We start from the raw sequence: 25,155 nt of genomic DNA on the forward strand, positions 1-25,155 counted from the left end.
TACAGACAGCAATTGTCAGGTCTAGACTATACACTGAAGATAGTAATTTGAGAAGACAAATCCAAAAAAAAATGTTAGAACTGGCACACTATCCCATACTCTGCAGAAGGGAATTGTACAAGGGCAGGGATAGCAGGAAGTGGAGACACCGGCTCACGTTAGACATTGTCTAGCACACCCCAATATGTACCCTGTGTTCTCACCTCACAAAACCACCAACATTCCCTGAGAAAGTAGTGCTTTAGAGCCCATGTCTTACATTAGTTCACTAATTCACTCATTCAAGTCACAAGTGCTGGGGATTGAGGAGTGAGAAAAACAAACCAACCCCTACCTCCTTGAAGTAGTTATTCTAATGGGGAGGAAGACAGTAGACAACTGTACACAGTGTGACAGCCATAAGTTACAGCAGGGAAGGGTGTGGTGACGCTGGTGGGGGTGAGGTTAATAGGGGATGGTCTGGAAGGCCTCTCTAAAAGCTTCCCTTGGACAAAAAGATGAAGGAAGTGAGAAGCCACCACAAGGATATCTAGAAGAGCGTCCTGGGTAGGATCCTGGAGGTAAGGACTTAAAGGAAACCCAGAAGCCACATCTTATAGAGCCTTGTAAGTCATAAAGACTTTGAATTTTATTTTAAGATGAGAGCCACTGGACAATTCCCCCCAAAAAGCAGCTACTTAAAATGCAGAAAAGAATCAGCCCCTTCCTTCATAATTTCAAAATACTAGTTCCAGTTCTGTATTATAGAGGAGTTTTCTTTGATTTATAAAATGGGTACATTTCTAATATATATATATATATATATATATATATATATATACACACTTAATATATATATACTTAATCTAGTTAACTGATGCCTTATTATCTAATTACTTGTCTGAAGGGCTTGGGTGTTGGAGACTGTTGTCATCCCCAGATAAAGAAAGATAAATTTAATTTTTTTTTTTTTTATGAAACAGAGGTCTTGTTTAAAAATCTTCAAAGAATCTGGGCCAGAACCAGGTCCAGGTTAACTTGATTAATTGCATAAAGCCAAACTTCACCTGGAAGATCCCCACCTGAGAACCAAAAAAGGGGCCTTGGACCATAAATGAGCTCATGTCCATAGATCAACCAAACCTCAACAAAGTGGCTGCAGATAAACATTCAGTAGGTTATTCGACTGATGCAGTAAGGAATAGAAGTCTTGTTTTATACTCACACATTAGCCAAACTTTCTAATGTAATGACCTAGAAACTTGGTAAAGGCTACTTTCTTGTCACTGTCTTTGTTACACCTAGCCCCAATTCTCTGTATCACTGTACTGCCTAGAAGTCACCTTCAGACACCATGGAGGGTCTATACAGTGGGTAAACATAGATAAGCCATGGAAATTGGTTATATCAGGAAAAGTCAGCATAAGTAGTTAGGAGTGGCTGGGTCAGGAGCAGAGTGTTTTACAAAGATAAGCGTATATAAAAGAAGGTAGAATAACACTCCACTTGCAAACACTGGTATCTGTGGACAGGGAAACGTGGCAGGACAGGAGAGTGAAATGGCTTGGCTTGCCCTCTACCTCCTAAACCTTCTCTGGGCTATGGCTGGGACTAGTACCCAGACCCGAAGCTTGTGCTGTGAGTATGCTGTTTATTCTGAGATGGCCAGGGAAGCAGTTACCCTGCGAAGAGGCAAAGACCTCAGATAAAAGTCTGCTGATGAGAAAGTGATTGGAATAGCAATCACTGTAAGAGTTCCAAAGTGGGTGAGTCAGGGTGCAAGTGTGTGCTGTTCATCATTCCTGACTCAAAGAACTTGTGAGCCAAGTTGATGCATTTTTTATTAAGATGAGCTGAAGTACTATTGCAGGAATGATGCTTGCTGGTACAAGACAGACACTTAGTGGCCATTGAGACCTGGTACCACTACCAGGGAGGTAGTGGGAGGTTTTGGTAATGACTGAGGACACATACTGTCCCAAATCTTTAATATTCTTCATGGAAGAGTGGGGTGAACATAGATGCAAGGCAAACAGTAATTTTAAGAAGTTACCAGAAGTCATGTGAAATGTCCATGAGCCATATCACTTAAACATAGTAAATGAAAAATAACTTTTACAACCCCAAATGTGAGTTTTTAAGAAAATCTAAGGACTAAATTACATTTTAAAAAAATCAATGTTTTCTGCATTTCTCTTCAATTATTTAAGTTGCCAAAGCTAATCAAATCTTCTATTAAAAAAAAAAAACATGGGAATCATGTTTCTGAGGAGAGAGAATAAGGGAAAGAGGTTTGATAAGTAGTTTTTCTCTTCTCAGCTGTCCCCTCAGAACAACAGCCTTGGGTTGATGGCCTACAAGCACTCATGGAGAACTCAGTGATCTCATCAGCCTACCCAAACCCCAGCATCCTGATTGCCATGAATCTGGCTGGGACCTACAACCTGGAGGCCCAGAAGCTCCTGACCTATGAGCTCATGGCCAGTGACACTGCGGGTGAGATATGTGAGCCCCTTGCCCACCCTCACAATCACACACACCACTAGCCACTCTCAGATACCAACTTTATGTCACCCCATCACCACCTGAATGCTGCCTTTGACTGTACCTTGATCACTTTTCCTTACACACTGATAAATACCTGGAAAGAAATGTGTGTGAAGTGAGAACATTAATGGAGGAAGACGGTGAACCAGAAAGAGCTCCCAACTAGACGCACAGAGAGCAGTTCTGAATATGCCACTTACCAGTTGTGACCTTGAGTTTGAGTTTCTTTTTCTTTTCTTTTCTTTTTTTTTTTTTTTTGGCGGGGGGCGGGCACTGGGGATTGAACCCAGAAGTGCTCTACCACTGAGCTACATCCCCTGCCCTTTTTTAAGACAGGGTCTGTTTCCCAGGTTGACCTCAAACTTACAATCCTCCTGCCTCAACCTCCTGAGTCACTGGTACTACAGGCATGAGCCATCACATGCCAGCTACTCTGTGACCTTGAACAAATCACTGAATGTGACTCAATCTCACCTCACCCTCTAATAACAATAATGCCACAACTAATAGCAATGACAATGACAATACAATGTCTCTTCTGCCTACCTCACAGGAGTCACCTTAAGGCCCAAGTTCAATAACAAATTTTAAATTATTCTGCAGTTCCATATTTTCATAGAGAAACTTGTGTGAGTGTTCTTGCTGCTTTTTAAACTAGATACCAGGGATTATTGGCAGAGTCATGGATCACACAAAAGATACTAGATTCAATACTCCCTTAAGTATTTTTCCATATATATTTCTTCAGAAATATCAAAAAATTATGTGAGTACATAAGTTTAAAAAATCAAAATGACCTGGATATGCTCAGCCCTACCCCTGGTGATCCCTCCCCTGAGGATGCCTTATGTCACTGCTCTGTTTGCTCCTCTGCAGACCTAACCACTGGGCAGCTCGCCCTCACCATTATGGCCCTCACCTCCTCCTGCCGAGACCCTGGGAGTAAAGTGTCAGTTCTGCAAAAGCAAATGGAGAAGTGGGCACCTTCAAGTAAGACCTCATGGGAAGGGAGGGGAGAATGAGCACAGAGTCTCTTTCCTGAAAATTTTAAACCCAGAAAGGAAAAGAGTAGAGGTGGGGAGAGTTACACTGTCACCTTCTCTGATAATTCCACCAGTGACAGATTCACTCCTCAGTCAAAAAAAAAAAAAAAAACTAGAAAGTCAACAGACTGTTCACACTCATTGGAAACAGCATCATCCCATCATCCCTTTTATTCTGTTCAATTGCCAGATGATATTCTGAAAAACACTGAAGTTACCCTTTGCCAATACTCTTTCTTTAGGGAGAAGTGTTCTAGCAATTTCTATTTTAAAAATTCAGTTTTTCCTTCTTCATAAATGTCTCGAGCATAAGGAATGTTAGTCTAACAAAGACTCTTTATTCCCTCTTGAGGCCCTAATGACCAAGTGACAGCTTTCTATGGGCCCAGTCTGGCAATCTTGGCACTGTGCCAGAAGAACTCAGAATCAACCTTGCCAATAGCAGTCCGCTTTGCCAAGACCCTGCTGTCCAATACCTCTCCCTTCAACGTGGGTAAGTGGCCACCATCAGACACTGCCCTAAGCTGAGAACATCACAGGCACAATGTGCTTAGTGATGGAGCCGGACAAGGAAGTAAGGACCTTGAAGAACCTGAGAACCATGCAAGCTTGTACAGATGGGAGACATTTAGCAAAGTTTGTTGGATATGTGAGTTAGGGAATAATGAAGGAAGGGGAGATAGTAACACGTAGAAACACGTTACTATATTTGAAATGTCTAGCAGCTACAGAACCTCCACTGGGAACAATAAACATGTCACCCAAGTGTAGGGGTTACTTCCAAAGTGATGCATTGCTTCAGCCCTGCCCTGCACCATCTTTAATTGCTGCTAATGCTTCCACACTCAATTTTCCTAATGCTTCTCCTTATTATATCCAAATATCCTCTTTCTATTAAACAGCTACTGTCTAACCCATAATGTTCCCGGCCTCAAGAAACACTGGGACCATCTTATTCCTTCATTCTGAAAGCTTTCAGCTGCTAGTGCATGGAAGCTTTCTCCTTGCACATCCTTCTTTGGTCCATTCCTCAGGGTGTAATGATCTCTTCTCTGTAGGGGTCACCGTCATGGCCCTCTGCCACTCTCTCATCAGTAGCATTATCTCAGGCTTTGCCCTTTATTCATGCCTCATCAGAAACCTGTCACATATCAATTTCTATCAACAAGCAGGTAAATGTACTCTGGGCCCTTCTCTGGATCAAGAACAGACGCATCTCCCTTTTCATCCTCGAACTTCACACATTTCTGGGGCATCTCAGCCAACCCAGAAACTCTGGACTTCTTTGCCTCTGGGTTTTAATAACACTGTCACCCGGAATGAAGTTACATGACTTTCAGGTGGAGATTGGGGTAGGAGGAAAAGATCAGTAAAATAAAAAAATGTTATCTGGCAAGTTTTCCATTTGTTCTGGTCTTGTCACATCAGAGCTTCCTCATTCAGTCCACACAGGTTTATCACACACTAATAATGGCAAAGTCCCTGGGCGGAGTGCTCTGGGGGATGCAAAGTTCCCATCATTCAAGTGTTCACAGAGCGTAACAGCCACAAAACACAGCAGAGGGTGCTGAAATCGCAGAACAGGCAAAACAACAAATGCTAAATGAGTTCAGAAAAGAGGCTGCAACTGACAGAGAAGACTTCACTGAAATGTGGTGATGGTCAGATTTTCAAAAATGGTGGATTTTTGGAAAGATAAAAACTGGACAAAAAGCATGGGATTGAACATACCACCAGTCTACATTAATGGAAAGTATGAGCTGTAAAGGTGCAGAGATCTAGGTTCAAGTTGTGGCCCTGCTGCTTACTGGTTGTGTAGGATTGGGCAGTTATTTAACTTCTCAGACCCCCCATTTCCCCATCTCTTAAGGAAGTTAAGTACAGTTTCCTATTCCACAGATTATCCTGAGGACTAAGTGAAATCATGTAACTAGAACTCCATGAGCACATGTAAATGTTAGCTGTTCAAAATGCAGTGGTGGCAATGATGGTGGTAGGTCTGTCCCCTCTGTGATTCACAGACACGGGAGCAGTGGCAACCTTGGCTCTGACCTGCATGTACAACAAGATCCCTGTAGGTTCCGATGAAAGCTATAGAGCCCTGTTTGGTCAGGTACTAAAGAATATTGTGGAGAACATCAGCAATCGGATCAAAGACAATGGCATCATCGGAGACATCTACAGTACTGGCCTTGCGATGCAGGTAAATACGTCTTGGATGCCCTTGATCGAGTCCAAGCCAATAAGCCCAGATTGTAGGATCAAGAGATCAGATGTCTGCTGACATCTCTGGAAAAGCCCAACTTTGAAGTAGATTTCTAATGGCACCTGTGCCTCAGTTTCTCCACTGGTTAAATGCAGGTAAGTGTTAATTCTCCCTTATCTCATAGATAAAGTATGAAAACAAATCTATATGAATTTATTTTCCTTCCTTGGGAAAAAATGAAATAAATAAATTCAAGAAATGACAAGTTTACTAGTCATAGTAATAATGATTTAAAGTTTGATGTGTACATAATAATATTAAAGCAGGTCCTCAAAAAAATTGAATTTTCTGATTCAATCTTGCCAGCCAAATGCTCTTTTTTGCCCTTTGTCTTGATCCAAAAAAGGTCAATTTTCATTTTAAATGGTTAATGAAAATAATCTAAAATTGACTCAAAAAATTCCCTCATAAATGGTAGAGCCAGTCTATCTGTTACCAAGCCCACACTCAGTCCTACACTCCCTAGTATATATTTCCAAACTTGGGTTTGGTAAGATGTTGCTTGATAGCTCCGACAACACCTTCTCCCTACCCTAGTTGATTAAGGCAGCATCCTCTGTGGAATGCAGATGTACTCAGGATATTAAAAAGCCACCTGTGGCTAAATCCTCTGATCTATACTGAGAAATTTATGCTCTGAAGTCTCAAAATATCTTATGGGATTAAGAGAAAAGCTGCACATGAATTCTCCAAGTCAGGAAAGGGAGAATGCTGGAGTTAGGATGCCAGCACTAAACCTAATCTAGCTCTGGACTGCTACTAAAAGGAAACTGTCTCCTGAGAAAATAAATGCTGATATTGGTATTCTCCAGACATTAAAAATTAGTAAAGGACATAAACAACCTAAGTATCAGTTAATGTTAAACATAAGAATAAAAACAAATTCCCATTCCAATGTTTAGTATTGACAAATAAGAATCAAGTCAGTTTTCATGTCATGGTTAATAAGAGTCTGTCACTATACAAAGCACTGGATATTTTCCATGGTTGAGTCAATCATACAAGAGAATCCCCAGTACTCAGGTCTAGAAAACTCCTTGAAAGAAAACAGGTAGTCTGAAAGAAATGAGCATAAGAATTGGTGGGGGTAGAGGGAAGAAAGTCATGACTCAACTAAAATAATCTTGCTTCAACCTAATGCCTGATAGAGAAGTGTTTATTTTGTAAATTTGCCTTATGAATTCTGTTTCAGATCTTATCATCTGTTAGTTATACTCTGATAAGCTGTACCTGGGAACTAAAGCTTTTCCTGTGGAAAGGCAGGACCTCCTCCAAACCCAAACACCACAGACCATGTGGGTTTCTCAGTTAAGACGCTGCCCACCTGGAGTTTACTCAGGCAGTGACTCTATCTGAAGTCAGCAGATATCTAATATATAACCTCCATCTAATCTAAAATGTTCTGGTATTGAGATCAAAGGGTTCTGCAGCTATAACAACTTGGGTTTGAATCCCAGATCTTCCCACTATCTTGAACAAATACTGAATTTCTTGGAATTTCATTTTATCTACAATAGCGAAATTGCAACTAAGTTAAAAGAAATGTGATGTACAAAAAAAAAAAAATCACAGATGCAATTTCACGCTCGCTCACTGTTCATGGTCTCTCCCAGAAGAACAGCAGTGCTAATAATATTAAATCTTTTTAGCCTTTGTTCTCCCTCTTCCAAGATGATGATTCCCTTCACATTGCTCAAGCTACCCTCTCCCTTCCCAGTGGCACTCTCAAGGCATTTCCTCTGTTCCAACATTTCTCTCTAAATGCTATCACTTTAAGCTTCCTCAGATAGAACTTACACTCATAAGGGATCTCATAAACCCCTTCATGATAGTTATTAATGACATATAATAGCTTAACAATATAGAGTATTGGCATTGGTGACTCTTACTTAGCAGAATTTGGGGGGATATTGTTACTGAGGAGTATCTATCTGATACTTCTTAAACCAAACTGCTTTGTAAAGTCACCTGCAGCAAGATCTATGGTTCATGCTTGCCAAAGATAACAGTATGGTCATACACGTCACAACTGTCTAAGTGTTCATACCACTCTCTCTAGCTGAGAGAACCATTTCTGACTCATCTCTACCTTCTTCCATTCCCCATAACCAGCTCCAGGCAAACCAGTCATCAGCAATCCCAGCCCTTTAACGTGCTCTGGTGGCCCTAGCCAGCACAACTGTAAAGGAAGGAATGTGGTAATGATAGTTTGTACATCACATTACAAAATCCTTTTAAATATTAGCCCATAGAATTTCAAATGTCAATTTGAAATTGTCAAGCAGGAATTGTGCTTTTATTTAACCCATTAGATAAAAAACTCAACAATGTTAAGTGAATTGGTTGGTATGTTAATCAAGACTCATTTTTCAGTAAACTGAACTACAAATCATTTTGCTTAACAAAATGGGAATATCATATACACTTGGAATTCCAAGGCTACATTAGGTGGTCTCAGGAATAATCAGAATAAAGGGTTCAAACCATGATATCATGGACCACCTTTTTTTCTCATCTCAGCATGGTTTCCCTCATTCTCCCCTACTACATGGCTTCTTCAAAGTATTTCAGGAAGATGATGACTCAGTGTGCACTCACACAGTCCCAGCTGAAAAACCCCAACAGGAAAAAGAAGTGTTTCTCTCCCCAACTACCTATATGTCAGAGAAAGATTAAATAGTTCATGTATCCACCAGTCACTGTCCCCAAGGTGTTGGTGCATTGAGATCATCCCAGCCCAGGCCACGAACCCACCCACAGCCTTCATGGTGGAGCCTCTGATTGGCAGTGCTGACAGTTATGAGCTATAGGGAAAGTCCACCCGAGGGTGCACATGACAACACAAAACAAGGGAAGTCGGCTACATGTATATGGCCAGGTTTTTCTAAATCACAGCTCCCAATGGAGTTGGCTTTGCCCACTCTCACCCTCACTCTACACCCAAAGTCTGCTCATAAATATGGCAGCCCTACTGGTGTTCCTTGAATCTGACCATCTCACCGGTCTTTGTTTTGTGACTAATATGTGACAGATACTGCGCTAAGTGGTAGAAGTGTAGCACTGAGGAAGAAAAATATAGTTCCCAGAGCTGTGTATCCCTTATAAGGCATGTAAGTAAAGCTATACCTAACCTCTCTCTCTCTCTCTCTCTCTCTCTCTCTCTCTCTCTCTCTCTCTCTCTCTCTTTCGTTCTCCCTCTCTCCCCATGTTCCTCTCTTCCTCCCCTCTCTCCCTCTTGTCCCAGGCCCTCTCAGTGACACCTGAGCAACCTAACAAGAAGTGGGACTGTGAGAAGACTATGAATATAATACTGGATGAGATTAAGCAGGGGAAATTCCAAAACCCCATGTCCATTGCCCAAATCCTTCCTTCTCTGAAAGGCAAGACATACCTAGATGTACCCCAAGTGACCTGTGGTCCTGGTAAGAACTCTTAATATCTACCTCTACTTATGTCATAAGTCAGCACCTTATGTCAAGATGAAATGTAGGTCAAAGTTAAGTGGCATGTAGGCTTTGTATGTCTTCCTCCCACATGAAGAGAGCCACATCTGTCTTAAAATTCCCAAAAGCATATGTTAGCATACAGCCATACCATTCAACCCTCAGAATTCAGCCCCATGTCTACTTCATTCAGCACACATTTATTGAAAACAACTATGGACAAAGCATTTTGTGGGATGCTAGAGAAGGGAGGGCTACAGTCTGAACAACCAAATAGCTTCACATTCATTTGACAAATGTACCGCCAAACATTATGCATATCTTATCATATCTGCTTTTTACAGAGTAGGAGACAAATACACAAAAACTATAATATTTGGAATAATAAAACAAATAATAAAAAGAAATTAAATCCATACACAGTGCAAAAGCAAAAAAAGATGACCAATTATTGATTTTATTTAGGAGGCCTAAGATAAAAGAGTTGACATTTTAGCCATCTAATTACAAAAGCTTGATGCTCACAGAACACCAAAGGGATGGAGTGGAAACATAGCATGCTACTTTTTAATTTGAAATATCTTTATTTTATCCAATCATAAATACAATACAGAAATACATAAAATTCAAATATTGCAGAAATGTGTGTTTAGAAAGTAGGGATCCTTCATTAAAATTGTATACTCCAGAGATAGTATTGGTATGGATTTCTAGCTCTTCTTTCTAGTCAAATACCAACATAAAGTATTATTCTCTTAAATTAACTTCCTAAGACAAGAAGAGATTATAAACTTCTTGTCCATTTCAACACAGAATCTACAGAGACCAAAATTAAGCAAACTGTTCCCAACCATATTGAATATTTACACTCACCTAATTCCTTGGGCTGTTTCCCAATGATTTCCCAACTTTAACAAGTTGGCCATAGAGTCTTTGCCAGGATTCTACGCTAGTTGTCCAAGTACCTTGTTAAATGGTCTGAAACTTATTACTTGCTTGAAATGTTTCTGGGATAAGTTGTCAGTAACAGACTTCACACCAACCATAGAAACCCCATAAACTTTGACATATTTTATATCTTCACTCTTCACAGATCATGAGGCGCAACCAACTCTACCCAATTACCCTTTCCCTGTCCCAACCTCAGCATCTAATATCACTGTCACATATACCATAAACAACCAGCTGAGAGGGGTAGAGCTGCTCTTCAATGTGACCATCCCAGTTAGTGTGAGAAGTGGATCAGTGTTACTGGTTGTCCTAGAAGAAGCACAGCGCAAAAATTCCATGTTCAAGTGAGTGCTGCAAGTGTTGCTTGCCATTCTCCTAGTCCTGCCCTCAAATACCTTCTCTTTCTCTCCCTTCCGTATCCTTACTTGTATTCCTTCTGCTAATTTAATATGCTTTTATAATAGCCCCTTGAGGAGCTCATGAAAATTTAAATCATACATGTCAATATAAGTCAAATGAGTCAATGTTAAGTCATACAAGTCAAGGAGAGTCCACTGTGGATTAGAAGACTCAGACTCCATGGCTTTGTTGGGCCCCAACAACTAGGTACTATTTAGGAAGATGTGGAATCTGTGCTATAACAAAGCATTTGAGATAGGAGTGCACAATCTGGGGTTAGTGAGTAGACTGGTGTTCATAGAGGAGAGAATAGAGGGCTAAATTAAGTGACATCTGAAAGGATAGGTTGGATGACAGTGTAAAAAGTCTGAAGTCCCAGGCTAAGGAGATCAGCTTTCATATTGTAGATATTGTAGATAAGCATTACAAGTTTTTGTGTAAGGAGACTCGTGTTGTAAAATGTTACTTGGACTGTGAGAAGAGGAGGCAAGCATAAAACCTATGGTGGCTACAGTAATGAAGCTGTGAAGTGACAAGGACCTCACCTGGAGTAAATGAACCACACCAAGGAAGACTGTGCAGTGACAGAAAGTGGAAGGCAAGAGAACGCCCCAAAACTATTGATGGGAGTGTCAAAAATAATGTCTTTCAGAAAAAAATCAGACTGGTTTAAAAAATATGTGTTCCAACTCGAAACACTGGAGACATTTAGAGGAAGTCCTTGGAAAAGACACGAAGATAGGCAAAAGAGATCGGAAAATAATCTGATAGAGACGACAAAGTTAAGGAACTATGCAGTGGGTGGCAGACGCGTGCCCCCCAAAAAACATGAGGCAGCTCTAAAATTTCCCATTTTACAGATGACACCCTAGGCCCAAGGAAACTAAGGAACATTCCTAAGATCACATAATGCGTAACTGGCAGCATGGAGAGCTAAGCTCAGGTGTGACTGACTCTGAAGCTCATGTTCTTTCCACTCCCCTGTCAGGGAAGAGTAGAATACAGGAATAAATCATGGAGGAAAAAGCTAAACTTTGGGGAATACTTACAGTTTGCAAAGAGAAAACAATAAAGAAAAATAGGTAAGTCTGTTTAGGATGAGCCAAGGGAAAGTGCCCACTCATGGAAAGAAAAAAGGAGATTAATTTTCAAACCTTCTGAATATACTGTTCTTCTCTAAGCTTAGCTTTAATGTTGCCTGACTTTTCTTTTTCTGATTGTAAATATAATAAATACACATAATAAATTTTAGGAGGGAAAAAAGCATAAAGAAGAAAACAAATCTACAGTCCGTTCACAATATAACTACTGTTAATACTTTTTATAATTTTGTTTTTTCTATGCGTATTACAAACAGTTGTAATCATCCTATAAGTGGAACAGATATTTCTATAAAATATGAATCCCATATTTTCATTTAGCATTATTGCTTATTTTCCCATTTTGCTGAAAATTATTGAAAAATATTATTTTCATAACTTTCAAATATCCAATCTCAGATATTCATTCCATCATTCATATAATTTTTTACCCATTGCGGGCATTTACACTTTTTAAATTTGATTTTAAAAATCCATTCATTTTAATTTCATTTGATTTCAGGCAAAGTACTTTCATATTCATTAGTCATTTGCATCTTTTTCTTTTAAGCAGGATTTTATCTGATCTTTAAAAGAACTTAGAATTTATCTGTCCCCTTATCTTACCTCCACTTATTGCCTGACCTAAAGTGAGGTATTAATTATGTATTATTTTATTCTTAGATTTGAAACCACAATGACATCTTGGGGCCTTGTTGTCTCTTCCATCAACAATATTGCTGAAAATGTTAATCACAAAACATACTGGCAATTCCTCAGCAACAAAACACCTTTGAATGAAGGTGAGAGAAGAAAAGGGATGAGCATATCTTCTGTAGTTGGGAGGCTACATCCATTATTTTATTTCATTCGTTCATTCATTTAATCAATAAATGTGAGACTACATATGTATTTATAATAATTTATACAATAATTACATAAATATAGATATGATATGTATATCCATAAACATATATATATACACACACACACACACACATACATATATATATAGCCCTTCGATAGATACATTAACTCTTTAAGTGTTAGTTGCCCTCTTTTTACAGTGGGAGCAACAATCTTAGTGACATTAAAAGGACTTGTGCGAGGCAGGCATCTAGCATGTGAGAAAGAAGACAATCAAACCCAGGTTTCCAAACTCACACTCCAGCAAAACCTTAACATTAGTTAGTCTTTGCCCAAATACTAATATACCCTCCAACTTAAAGAGCACTGGTGTATGGTTTTGTCTAAAGATGATGTTACCTGGTTAAGCTAATGTTCACTGTCAACATGCAGAGGGATGGAAAGCCAAAGTCACAGCAGTGCTAAGGCTGTGGCTTGATAAGAAGGCTTTGTTATCCAGTATCACAATGGGAAAGCTGTTGTTCTTAGCATCTGTCGTATAATTAACAAAATCTGGCCAGTCAGAATTTGTAGGACTGTAGCATAGCATATAACAAAGATCCTGGAGCTGCACAGGCCTTGGCAAGAATCCCCTTCTTTCATTTAAGACATGCATTAGGCAAGTGATGAATCTTCTCTGGACCAGTCTCCACAGTTATAAAATGGAAATGGCTATAACAATTTCTTAAGTTACTGTGCAGATTACGAATAATGTATTTAAGTACTGGGCCTTTTGTATGACATGTATTCAAAAGTGGTAATTATTATTATCAATTCTCCTACCTCTTTTATCTCAGAAAATTGCCCTGAGAACTAATATTAGACTGATTTTTTTGTCTACCAATTACTTTCTTTCTCTGAGAGAAGGATGACAAAGGGAAAGGTCTCTGAGATTCAAAAAAAATGGGCCTGAACTTGTCACTGTTTCTGTTGCCTGAACTACCTGGAAGATAATGATGCACCTGGAAGATAATGGATGCTGTCATTTTTTATCTTCCCTGTCCTAAAAGACAAAATTCTCAACCCACTGCCCATCCCTATTTCTTACAAAATCTTCCCCAAAAAAAGTGAAATACTTCTTGAATGCCCTAATTTTGGCTGAAATAAGCCATTTTAATAATAACTACCATTTGTTGTATAATTATTATGTGTTGGGTCCTGTATGAGGCACCCAGCAGTCACTATTTCTAATCTTGAAGATAACCCTTCAAAGAAAATATTATTAACAAAATTTTCTTTGTGGGCGAAAAAGAGGCTGGCACATCTTAAGACATGCTCCACAAAATACCAACCTGGAAACTAGAAACAAGAACTCCCCAAATTCCAATTCCATATTTCTTCCAGACTAACAAAGTGCCCACTTCTCACTAGGGTTATTTTATTCCTCAAATAAATTTAATGGGCTGATCATTTGGGAAGTAGGGGTGATTACATGCACCATGATGACCCCATTTTATTCTTTTTTTCCAGGAGTTGCTGACTATATTCCCTTCAACAACGAGCACATCACAGCCAATTTCACTCAGTATTAAGAAGGAGGTGAGCTTAGTTTCTACTGAACATCTCCAAAGGCTAGGTGAATTTTTTCCACTTTGTTTCAGAAAAAAAAATGGATACCTACAATGCTATTCTTATTTCTGGTGAAAACACAAAAGAACACTCTGTGGAATAAATGATGCAAAGTTCTCCAGAGTCTGAACATTCCTGACTCATGAAAACAAAATTTCCTGTTTCCCAATAAAATGACCACCAGCCCTCACTTAAACCTGAGGAGATAGGAAGGGTCCAGCTGACTTTTCTTGGAGATCATTCTGATTTTCTTGATTAACTAAATAATGCACTCCCTATTCTACAAATGATATGTTTTTATTTTATTTTTCTTTATTTTTTGTTGGTTCTTTTTAGTTATAAATGACAGCAGAATCCATTTTGACATAACTATAAAATCTTGGAATATATCTTGTTCTAAATCAGTCCCAATGCCTCTCATGATATATTTTTAAAACGTCCTATTTGTGTTTCTAGTACCAAATGCTCCTTTTCAAATCACTTAATATAAACATACACCTGTAGGTACAGCAAATATACATGAAATGGCCAAAATTTTTCATATAAAAACTCTCAGATGGTTCAGAACTCCCCTTTCCATTTCTATTACTTGCTCTGGGTAAAATCAGGTTCAAAATATATGTTTTATATAATTTTATATATTTAGTATATAGATATAATTCATATTTATAACAACATATAATATAAAAATATATAACGTATTATGTGACGATCATAATTCTATCTTCTGCTTTAGGAGTCAACACTGGTACAAACTTTCTAGAGAATATAAAAATTTGTATTAAAAGGCCTAAAATATACAATTGGCCCTCTATATTCACAGGCTCTGCATTTGCAGAGTCCACCTATTGCAGATTCAAAATACTTTCAGTTGAATTTGTAAGGAATATGTACCAACTCTTCTCCCCTAAACAACATAGCATTAACAACTATTCATATAGCATTCATGTTGTCTTTGGTATTATAAGTAACCTGTACAGGATTTAAAGCATACAGGAGGATGGGAATAGGTCATATGCAAATACCACACTATTGTATATAAGGGATTTGAGCATCCACAGATTTTGGAAACCCTGGGGTCCTGGAACCAATCCCCTGAGGATATTGAGGGCCAACAACTGTACTCAACTTGACACAAAATCCCAATTGTGAAATTTATGCAAAGAAAAGAATCATAAGAGGACACAAAGATACACAAGAATCAAAATATCAACTGTGACTGTTGGAGAACAACACTTAGGTGCAGTCACAATGCACTGCCTGACACTGAACCCCAGCATGAGACAGACTGAATTTCCCAGCCACAGTCCTCCTGTCCTGGCATCTTAAAAACAAGTAACTGCTCACTGGTAACAGTGTGGCTCCCAGAAGAAAGAGATGTGAACCAACCACACAGACCCAGGTCCTCATCCCCAACGCACCTGTTAAGTAAATCACTCTGTCCCAGAAAAATGCCAGGACAGTCATTGCAATAGAAGGAAACTTCAGGAATGATGAATAAAGTGTCTCTCTTATCATGTAATGTACATAAATGAAAAAAGTAGAAGCTATCTATACATCCAACAATAGGGCCGTGGACAGACAAACTTTAATAGGACACATAATAGGATACTAAAGGTTACTATAATTCACCTTCAATACTTGCTGACTTGAAAAGACATTCATGATACAGAGTCAAGTGAACGAAGCAGACTATACAACATTATAGAATCATCCATGCCAGTGTTTTGGTGGCTCTGTTTGAGATAATTACTAGTTGTTTGGGGTTTTTTTTTTATTATTTTTACTGTTTTCTAAGTTTTAGCTATTTAACACATAATTGAGCAACTGGAACCTGGGAAAAATATTTTAAGCAAAAGCATCTTTTTGCTTAACAATAAATTGGGCAACCAAAAAACCCTGTGTGTTTGTATGTGTATCTGTGTGTGTATATTGGCAAGACTGGGAGCAGAGGAATGAATTGAATCTATCACAAGTTGCAGCTCTGCTTTGACAAAGTGCTTAAAATTTACCCATGTGTATATTCACTATAAAAATAAGGTGACTGCTATAAGTAATGAAAAGTGTGAAAATACTGTGAAATATATTCACCTGTGAGTACCTTGAGACAGGAAGTCACATAAATTTAGTTTATAAAATACGTCGATTTTTCAAGACATTTCAGGGGTCTTTTCTAGGTTGCCAATGCATTTTCTAGTTGGTTTCCATTTGTCATTATCTCACAGATGAAAGAGTTCTACTCTTATTCCTTTGGAGATAATTATTCAGCTTAAGAATTTTTCCAAGCAATGACGCTCTTGTCTTCTGTCGCTGACTCCTACCTTTTGGTCATTTAACACTAGTAAATTACCTAAGAAGAAACAGTTAATCAAGGGATTTACTAGTATCCCTGATTTTTTTTTAAAAAAAAAGAAAGTAGCACAAAATTACTGAAAAACCTAAACAAAAAAATCAAGACTAGATGCACATATACAGAAAGTATCTAAAAGGGGAAAACCTGACATTTCCTCCAAGGTTCTTCTCACTATTGTACTACTCCTACTCACACATTCTCACAGTGCCACAAGAAAAGAACCACAATATATCTCCACCAACTAGCACAGTTCCTGGCATAAAAATATATATTGATTATTTCAGATCAGAAAAGATAACTTCCAGATGGAAAAAAAAATAGCCTGAAGATATGGTGTGAGAAGAAATCTGGATATGGAATCAAAATATTTTTAGCAATCATTCTGTACATGCTAGCAAGTAAGCTGAGTGACCTGGACAAGACAGATTCTCATGAACTAAAAACTCAATTTCTTCATCTATAAATGGGGAGTCTGGCCTAGAAGCATCTCAAAAATTTTCTCAGTTCAGAAAAGGGTTAAGAATTGTATTCCTGAAGATATGTATATTGTTTATAAAAAGCTCCCTACCCAAACACACTAGCTGTATTAAAAAAAAAAAAGAATGAATTAAAAGTAACAGCCCCCTCCATTCATAATCACATATGTGTGTTCTTTTTTTTTTTTTTTTTAATTTTTTATTGTTGTTGTTGGCTGTTCAAAACATTACATAGTTCTTGATATATCATATTTCACAATTTGATTCAAGTGGGTTATGAATTAAAAGTAACAGCCCCCTCCATTCATAATCACATATGTGTGTTCTTAATGCTTTAGGTTAAGTTGCAGTGACTATAAAAAGAACTTTTGTGACCTCTATTGGCCACCAGTGGTAAAGCCTGAATTTTTTTTCAATGCATTTTGACACATCATACATAAATGGAGTATAACTATTCATTCTTTTGGTTGCACACGATGTAGAATCACACTGGTTGTGTAATCAGATATTCACATAGGGTATTAATGTCTGACTCATTCTACTATCCTTCCTATCCCTTCTCCTCTCCCCTCCCTTCACTCCCCTCTCTCTAATCCAAAGTACTTCTATTCTTCCCTAGCCCCGGCCCCAAATTAGCATCTGCATATTGAAGAAAACATTCAGTCTTTGGTTTGGGGCGATTGGCTTATTTTGCTTAGTATAATATTCTCCAGTTCCATCCATTACCAGCATGTACCATAATTTCATTCTTATTTAAAGCTGAATAATATTTCATTGTGTATATACACCACATTTTCTTTACCTGCTCATCTGTTGAAGGGCACCTAGGTTGGTTCCATAGTTTAGCTATTGTGAGTTGAGCTTCTATAAACATTTATGTACAGATGGGAGAAATCTTTACCGCCTACACCTAAGATAGAGCTCCTAATCTCCAGGATATATAAAGAACTCAAAAAATTTAATACCAAAAAACCAAATAACCCAATCAATAAATGGGCTAAGAGGAACTGAACAGACACTTCACAGAAGGAGAAATACAACCTATCAACAAATATATGAAAAAAATGTTTAAAATCTTTAGCAATTAAAGGAAAAAGATAAAATCAAGTGTTAACATGCAAACAAAACTCCTCTAAGATTTCATCTCACTCCAGTCAGAATGGCAATTATCAAGAATACAAGCAACAGTAAATGTTGGTGAAGATATGGGGGAAAAGCAAGGATCAACTATTTTCTTGTATGTGGAAGTTAAGAGATAAATAACAAATTTTAAAAAGTAGGGGAGAGGGGAATCTCATGAAAATAGAAGTGAGAACAGTGAAGTAAAGGAAAGGGAACAGAGAGGGAAAGGTAAAGAATTGGACAGGGGAGGAACAGCAGAATGAAATAAACCAAATTATGTCATTTGCGTTCATAAACATGTCACAATCAATTATACTTTTAAGTATAACTGTAAGGCACCAATTTAAAACATCGATTAAAAAGATAAAATCAAGTGTTAACATGCATAAGAGTCTATAAAAGACCTAACTCCAACAGATTGACAATTTTGTAAAGTAAGGTTTTTACCCATTTTTCCCTTGTCTATCCTTTTTCTGATTATGTTGAGCAATTTTTCATATATTGTTGTATATGTGTTATGAATATCATTTTCTGCACAGTGAATGGGTTCCCCTTTTTACTTTTCTAATGGTTTCTTTTGATGAAGAGAAGGTCTTACTTTTAATATAAAAAATTAATCATGCTCCATAAATACATACCATTATTTTGTGTCAGTAAAATAAAATCTGTAATGCTTGCAGAGGTATAATTCTCTTAAGAGAATTACTGGAAGATTTTACTGCAGAAAAAGAAATGGTTATACCTTTTAAAAAACAAAATTTTAAAAAACATTTTGCAGACAAAATGAAAAGAAAATTGGAATAATCACAACCACACAGAAGATAATCTATTTAACAAATAATAAGCAGTTTTTAACTGATAAGAAAAAATATGAACAGTATGACTAAAATATAGACAAAACATACAAGCAAGCAAATTGCAAATGCAAAAACTACAATGGGGATGTAGTTTAGACATAGTGTACTTACCTAGTATGCTCAAAGACCTGGGTTTAATCCCTAGCATTGCAAAAAAAAAAAAAGGTGGGGGGGGTAAAATCAAAGACATGAGAAAAAGCTTGATATTAGTCATCTCTAAAAAGGAAAACTAATCTATAACCAATTTGTAAATTAAAGTAAATGGGACTTAGAAAAATGCTAATGAAAATCAACTTCAGTGTACTACTTTTAGCCAACCATCTCTGCCAGACTAGTTTTTGTTGCTGTGTCTTGTCATTTTCTCATTACTCTACAACTTAAAATTAAACTTTAAAATTGTTTTTTTTTTTTACTTTTAGTCAAGGAAAACTTTCTCATATCAGTTCCTAAAATGTCCAAAAGTGTAATATTCTTAACTATGAATTCCATTCAAAGGCAAAGCTCCCACCCTCCCCCAGCTCAATCCTGCTTTAGGTAGAGAGTAGTGAAAACAAAATGGGCAAGGGGTGTCTATTTCCCCCACTTAATGCTTTTATCAGTCAAGGAAGATCTTGTCTGCCCCTGATCTCTCTCACTATTTGTGACTTCCGAGGAATGGCATCTGTTGTGGGCTGAATTGTGTCCCCCAAAAATGTGCTCAAGTCCTGAACCTCAATCCATCATCGGAATGTGATCTTATTTGGAGACAGGGTCTTTACAGAAGTAATCAAGTTAAAATGAGGTCATGGGGTGCTTGTAATAAAGTCTGTTAACTCTTTGGAAGCAGATTCAGCGTGCAGGTCCATCAAACTGTGAATAGAGTCCTCTCAATACTTCCACAGGCATGACGAGTCTTACCTGCTGCTCCTTGAGACATTAATTTTCAGGGGAAGGCGACACGCAGATTTATTATGATTTAAGCACAACAGACATCAGTCTCCATTTGCTAATCCCATTTGTGTCCTAGGAGCTTGGATAAGGATCTTCTCTCATTCCAATTATTAGACAGCTTCGGGCTCGTAAAAATAATTGACCCAACACTCTCCCAGAACGGTGACACGTTATTTCACCGTAACTTGACTAACTTAAGCTACTGTCCTTTCCCTGGGATCGCTGGGCTCACAGATCCTGACTCGGCTGTTTTTCTGTGGTGTGACCCCGAGAAAGGCAAATCCTTTGACTCTAGGGATGGAATGGGCAAAGCAAGGATGACTTACTCGTCTCGGGGAATTGTTGGGAGGACTAATACAACAGGATGTCCTCGTCTGACACACTGCAAGACTCTTAAACGGTAAACCAAAGACCGGTCCCTGGTATCTTCCTAAGGTGGTTCCCCAGGGTTCCCCTCGAGAAGGGGCGTAACGCAGTAAGTAGTAAGGAGCTGACTGCTAAGCGAACCCCAGGATTGAACGGTGAGGTACTCAAAGGAGAACACTCAGAGCCCTTCCGCCTTTGGAAAAGACGCGGGATTGGGTAGAATACCGCCACAAAGCCAAGAAAACGCGCGCAAGTTGCTGGACTGGACTCATATTGACCCGCAGACAGCAGCGCCGGAACGAAGCTCCCGGGCTCGGGTTTCTTCCCTTCCGGCGGGACTCTGTGCGGAGTGGACCTGCGTGGACACAACTTCCGGTAGGGCTAAGCAGTATCCTGAGCACATTAGTTTGGCGCTAAGGCGCCGCTCCGGACCCGGGAGAACGAAACTGTGGTGGTAGCGGAGGGAACCTGGCTGCCCGCGACCATGTGGAGGCTGCTGTCTCGCGCCAGTGCGCCGCTCCTGCGGGTGTCCGTGTCAGGTCAGAAGTCCCTTTGGGTCCCTAAAGAAGACTTCCCCCTTCTCCCCCGCCCCCCGCGCCCTCCAATGTTGCCTCTTCCAAATCCAAAAAACTGCTAGCTGCGGCTGGTTGGGGGCTGCCCTTTCCCGCCGCCACCTCCGCTCTAGGGTTCCGTACCAAAGGGGCACAGCCATGTGGCGGGGTGGCTCCCGGCTGACTTCTTCAGGGAAGCCTGAGCGCCCATTTAATGGAACCCTCTAGACGATGTTAAAAGTACCTTTGGCCCTGCCTTTGTCGCCTCGTTCAACTTTATTTGTCTTTGTAGATCCTAGAGCAGCCCTGCCCGCCAGTGCTGGCCTAAAGACTCTGCTTCCGGTGCCATCCTTTGAAGGTGAGAGTTTGTCTATCACTTGTCTATCACTTTCCTCTTGGTCTTTTCTCTGATGGAACCCAGTAGAAAATAGAAGACATTGGGTGTCCTTGTGCCATCTGTCCCCATTCACTCATTCAGTAAATAATGCGTTGAAGGCATACTATATTGTCGGTGTTCTAAACACCAGAGGTAAATAATGAGGGGCCATAAAAGTTCCCTGCTCTTAATGGAGCAAAAAGCCAGTGGGTGGTTCCCCTATAGCCTATTCTTGGTATGTGGCCCATGGTCCAATCAGCCAAAACTAATTGGCCTCAAATTTGGACTTTCCATGTTCTCTCCAAAGGTGATTGCATGTATGCAATCATTTAACAATATTATGTAAAGTGCTAATGTATTAAATATAAAAGTTTACAATAAGCCTCAGTTTTGTAAACTAATTTGCCATTCTTTTTTAATATACTGGAAATCTCAGAACAATTAAAGGCATGTGGCTATCTGAAGGTCTTCAACGTGTAATTGTTAAACCACTTTATGTTCTGGGAAGTACATACTGACTTGCAGTCAAAAGCATTACCAAGTTCATTTCTAGCTGCATGAGAAAGCTGGGAGGCAGCTTTTATAACCTGGAATAGTGATAATTTTATAATTCCACTGATAATTATATCAAATATCATTCTTTGAGGTCTCCTCTGTTTTATGATTCCATCATGGAGCCATACTTGTTTTACTACTCAGATTTTTTTTACATAAATGACAAGATGTTTGATTCCCTACCCCTCAAATTGCCAAGGAAAGAGGATAAAGAAGTCAAGTGTCTGGTCTGAGGTTGTGCCCACCCAACCTCACCCAGTACACTGGGGCACAGATTAGGAATTGTGCAGGTCTCAGCATAACAGCCTCTACATATATCAAAGACAGTACATTGATTGATAAGATTCCTAAGTTGTAAGTTTTCCAACAAAAACGTGGCAGAGATGAAGAACTTAGTTATTTTTATATGCAATAAAATATGCTTTTATCCCATTAATATCCAGAGATGCAGTAAACTATTTTTTAAAAAAGAATCATATTGTCTGGCTTTGCTGTTTTAATTGGATAGTCTAGACCAAATTACAAAACATCTCCAGGCCTAAGGTTCTTCATCTATAAATTAGAGATTAAAAACACTTTCTACCTTAAATTATATTTCTTGACCTGGGTGATAGTGATGTATTTGTCTCATGCATTCATTTTCAGATAGTTAACTGACCTTTATGTGTGTTAAATGTTTAAAAAAAAAAATACCAAGGCTATAAAAGTGTTGTGAAGATTAAGAGAAATAATGATTTCCAAACAGTTCCTTTAATAGGTGTTAACCCCTGAGTGGGGTTAAAAAATGCACATTAGCTTCAAGGTTAAAACTTTGCTATCTTCAAAGACTTAGAAGCAATTGTGTTAACCATTGTCAATAGCTGGAAGAATGCAGTTTTACTAAATGCATTCACAAGAAGAATGTAATATTTCTTTGGAATTATTATCCAAAGGTAACTCCTTAAGAGTTACCATTTACTGTTATAACTCTTTCTAGAGATATGTAGCTTTACTTACTCTTGGTTGTCTGTGTTCCTTTTAGATATTTCCATCCCTGAAAAGTCCAAGCTTAAATTTGTTGAAAGGGTACCACTTGTGCCAAAAGTAAGAAGAGAACCTAAAAATTTGAGTGACATACGGGGACCTTCAACTGAAGCTACTGAGTTCACAGAAGGCAATTTTGCAATTTTGGTGAGTGAAGGAAGCTACAGATTAAAAACAAACAAAATTTTCAAAGTCTTCAATTCTAGTCTCTTCCTCCAGTCTGTATTAGAAGTGCCTCACAGGGATGCCACATACTAGCTGCCCTTTAAACAGATGTATAGAGGCTACTAGGTACCCTGTATACATATATCTTTTTAAATGTAGAATGAAAATACAGTGGTTCTCCCTTATCTATGAAGGATACATTCCTAGTATCCCACTGGATGCTTGAGGCTATGGATGGTGCTGAACCCTATGTACAAGCATTGTGATACCATGACAGTGCATCTAATAACCTAGAGGGCTACTGAGTGACTAATAGATGGCCTAATTAGCACAGTTACATACTGGACAAAAGATAATTCATGTCCAGGTGGAATGGAGTGGAAAAGGATATCTTGATGCTCAAAACAACGTGCAATTTAAAAACTCATGAATTGTTTACTTCATATTTTTTCATTTAATATTTTCAGACTGTGGTTGACTGTGGATAACTGAAACCACAGAAAGAGAAACTATGAAGGAGTTGGGGGAACTACCATAATATAAAAGCAGGAAAGAGACTAATTTGCCCAGCCAGACCATGAGATCTCTTCACACTCTTAGTAAAAATAAAACTATCCACAACTTCAGCTATGAGGCAGCTGTTCCTTTATTTGTTGAGTAACTTCCATAAAAACTAATTGAGTAGCTGTACAAACAGGTGCACTGGGCTTTGTTTCATCCAGCAGGGAGACATTTCAAAGTTCATCAGCCTGCATGAATAGCCCCTGCTGACCTCTTAGAACCTCATGCCCACTTCTCCAGCCACCCTGGCTTTTACTCCCATTCAGCAAGCTCTTCACTTTGTCAGGTCTTTACATAAACTGTTCCTCTACCTGGAACTCATTCTCTTGCCTTAACTAGTTTTTATTATTTTGTCCTCAGCTTTAAATGTCACTTCTTCAGAGGCCTACCCTGGCTCACCACTGGAATGGGTCTACCATACTCTTTTATTACCATATGCTAGTCTTTTCCTCCATGGTACTTCTTAGTAAGAACTTACATTTTCATATGTATCTTTGAGGCATGGTTTCTAAAAAAGGGAGACATAATAAAACCCACTAAAGACATCTAAGTTCCCGTGTGTTTCTAATTCTCTCATTTACTTTTAGGCATTGGGAGGTGGTTATCTCCATTGGGGCCATTTTGAAATGATGCGCCTGACAATCAACCGCTCTATGGACCCCAAGAATATGTTTGCCATATGGCGAGTACCAGCCCCTTTCAAGCCCATTACCCGCAAAGGAATTGGACAGCGCATGGGGGGAGGCAAAGGTGCCATTGATCATTATGTGACACCCGTGAAGGCTGGCCGCCTCATAGTCGAGATGGGTGGGCGATGTGAATTCAGAGAGGTACAGCATTTCCTGAACCAGGCTGCCCACAAGTTGCCCTTCCCAGCAAAGTCTGTGAGTCGTGAGACCCTAGAGAAGATGCGGAAAGATCAAGAAGAAAGAGAACGTAACAACCAAAACCCCTGGACCTTTGAGCGTATAGCCACTGCCAACATGCTTGGGATACGGAAAGTACTGAGCCCATATGACTTGACCCAGAAGGGGCGATACTGGGGCAAATTCTACATGCCGGAACGGGTGTAGTGAGAGCACAAGGAATGTATGCACGTGAGCTGCTGAGAGGGGGATCTGCACTTTTCTTCTCTACAGCCTGACCATTAAAGACTCCGGGTATGTCTTAGGTTATATCTAAGAAGCAGTGTGTTATCTGTTTTTTTAAATTAGAGTGTAACCTGAGGGTATAACTTCTCATTGGTCACCTTTAATCCCTTAAGAAATTAAGAATGATTATTAAAAACAAAGTTCTTGGTTCTCGTGGATTGTGAAATAAATGTCTTCAGGAATGAAACAGATGTTCGCATTTCATCACTCATGAAAGTCTGACTTAAAATGTCCGCCCTTGCCTTTCATGTGTACACACTTCAGGAACTAGTTTCCATGACATTTACTAGTTAGAGATACAAATGTTTTTGGAGTAGTAACAAAGAAAATAATGACACTTAATAGGTTAATGGATTCAAGAGATATTTATTGGTGCCATCTACCCATCTTCTTTGAATCTGGAAAGAGGGGATGTTGGACAATATGACAAGGAACAAAGCTTTTAGCAAAGGAACTTAAAAGTTGAAATTACATGGTGCCTCCTAGT

The 25,155-nt window shown here is 38.9% G+C and overlaps 2 protein-coding genes across 5 annotated transcripts; both read left to right on the forward strand.

Annotated features, from left to right (window-relative positions):
* Window positions 1-456: 456 nt before the first annotated feature.
* On the forward strand, window positions 457-14,299 carry Cblif (cobalamin binding intrinsic factor). 4 transcript variants are annotated; one of them, XM_027944736.2, is made up of 9 exons: window positions 457-560; window positions 2,299-2,475; window positions 3,403-3,516; window positions 3,922-4,062; window positions 5,591-5,772; window positions 9,080-9,257; window positions 10,372-10,573; window positions 12,392-12,510; window positions 14,084-14,299. In XM_027944736.2, the coding sequence occupies exons 2-9, from the start codon at window positions 2,346-2,348 to the stop codon at window positions 14,143-14,145; spliced, it is 1,128 nt and encodes a 375-aa protein (XP_027800537.1). In that variant the 5' UTR covers window positions 457-560; window positions 2,299-2,345; the 3' UTR covers window positions 14,146-14,299. The 4 variants fall into 4 exon arrangements, with proteins under 4 accessions (XP_027800537.1, XP_027800536.1, XP_027800539.1 ...); XM_027944735.2 differs by lacking the exon at window positions 457-560 and adding an exon at window positions 1,504-1,617; XM_027944737.2 differs by lacking the exon at window positions 457-560 and adding an exon at window positions 1,670-1,745.
* A 6,343-nt stretch (window positions 14,300-20,642) lies between these two features.
* Window positions 20,643-24,855, forward strand: Mrpl16 (mitochondrial ribosomal protein L16). Its single transcript, XM_027944391.2, has 4 exons — window positions 20,643-20,825; window positions 21,130-21,195; window positions 22,790-22,938; window positions 24,105-24,855. The coding sequence occupies exons 1-4, from the start codon at window positions 20,771-20,773 to the stop codon at window positions 24,588-24,590; spliced, it is 756 nt and encodes a 251-aa protein (XP_027800192.1). The 5' UTR covers window positions 20,643-20,770; the 3' UTR covers window positions 24,591-24,855.
* Window positions 24,856-25,155: the final 300 nt, after the last annotated feature.

This window comes from Marmota flaviventris, chromosome 9 (genome assembly GCF_047511675.1).
Source record: "Marmota flaviventris isolate mMarFla1 chromosome 9, mMarFla1.hap1, whole genome shotgun sequence".
Classification (NCBI taxonomy): domain Eukaryota; kingdom Metazoa; phylum Chordata; class Mammalia; order Rodentia; family Sciuridae; genus Marmota; species Marmota flaviventris.

Bases quoted from the DNA above. Each gene is read 5' to 3' on its own strand.
- Cblif (XM_027944735.2), top strand. From the start codon at position 1,539: ATGGCTTGGCTTGCCCTCTACCTCCTAAACCTTCTCTGGGCTATGGCT. The intron at 5,773-9,079 runs GTAAATACGTCT...CTCTTGTCCCAG, and splicing joins GTACTGGCCTTGCGATGCAG to GCCCTCTCAGTGACACCTGA. The intron at 10,574-12,391 runs GTGAGTGCTGCA...TTTTATTCTTAG, and splicing joins CGCAAAAATTCCATGTTCAA to ATTTGAAACCACAATGACAT.
- Mrpl16 (XM_027944391.2), top strand. From the start codon at position 20,771: ATGTGGAGGCTGCTGTCTCGCGCCAGTGCGCCGCTCCTGCGGGTGTCC. The intron at 20,826-21,129 runs GTCAGAAGTCCC...TTGTCTTTGTAG, and splicing joins CCTGCGGGTGTCCGTGTCAG to ATCCTAGAGCAGCCCTGCCC. The intron at 22,939-24,104 runs GTGAGTGAAGGA...ATTTACTTTTAG, and splicing joins AAGGCAATTTTGCAATTTTG to GCATTGGGAGGTGGTTATCT.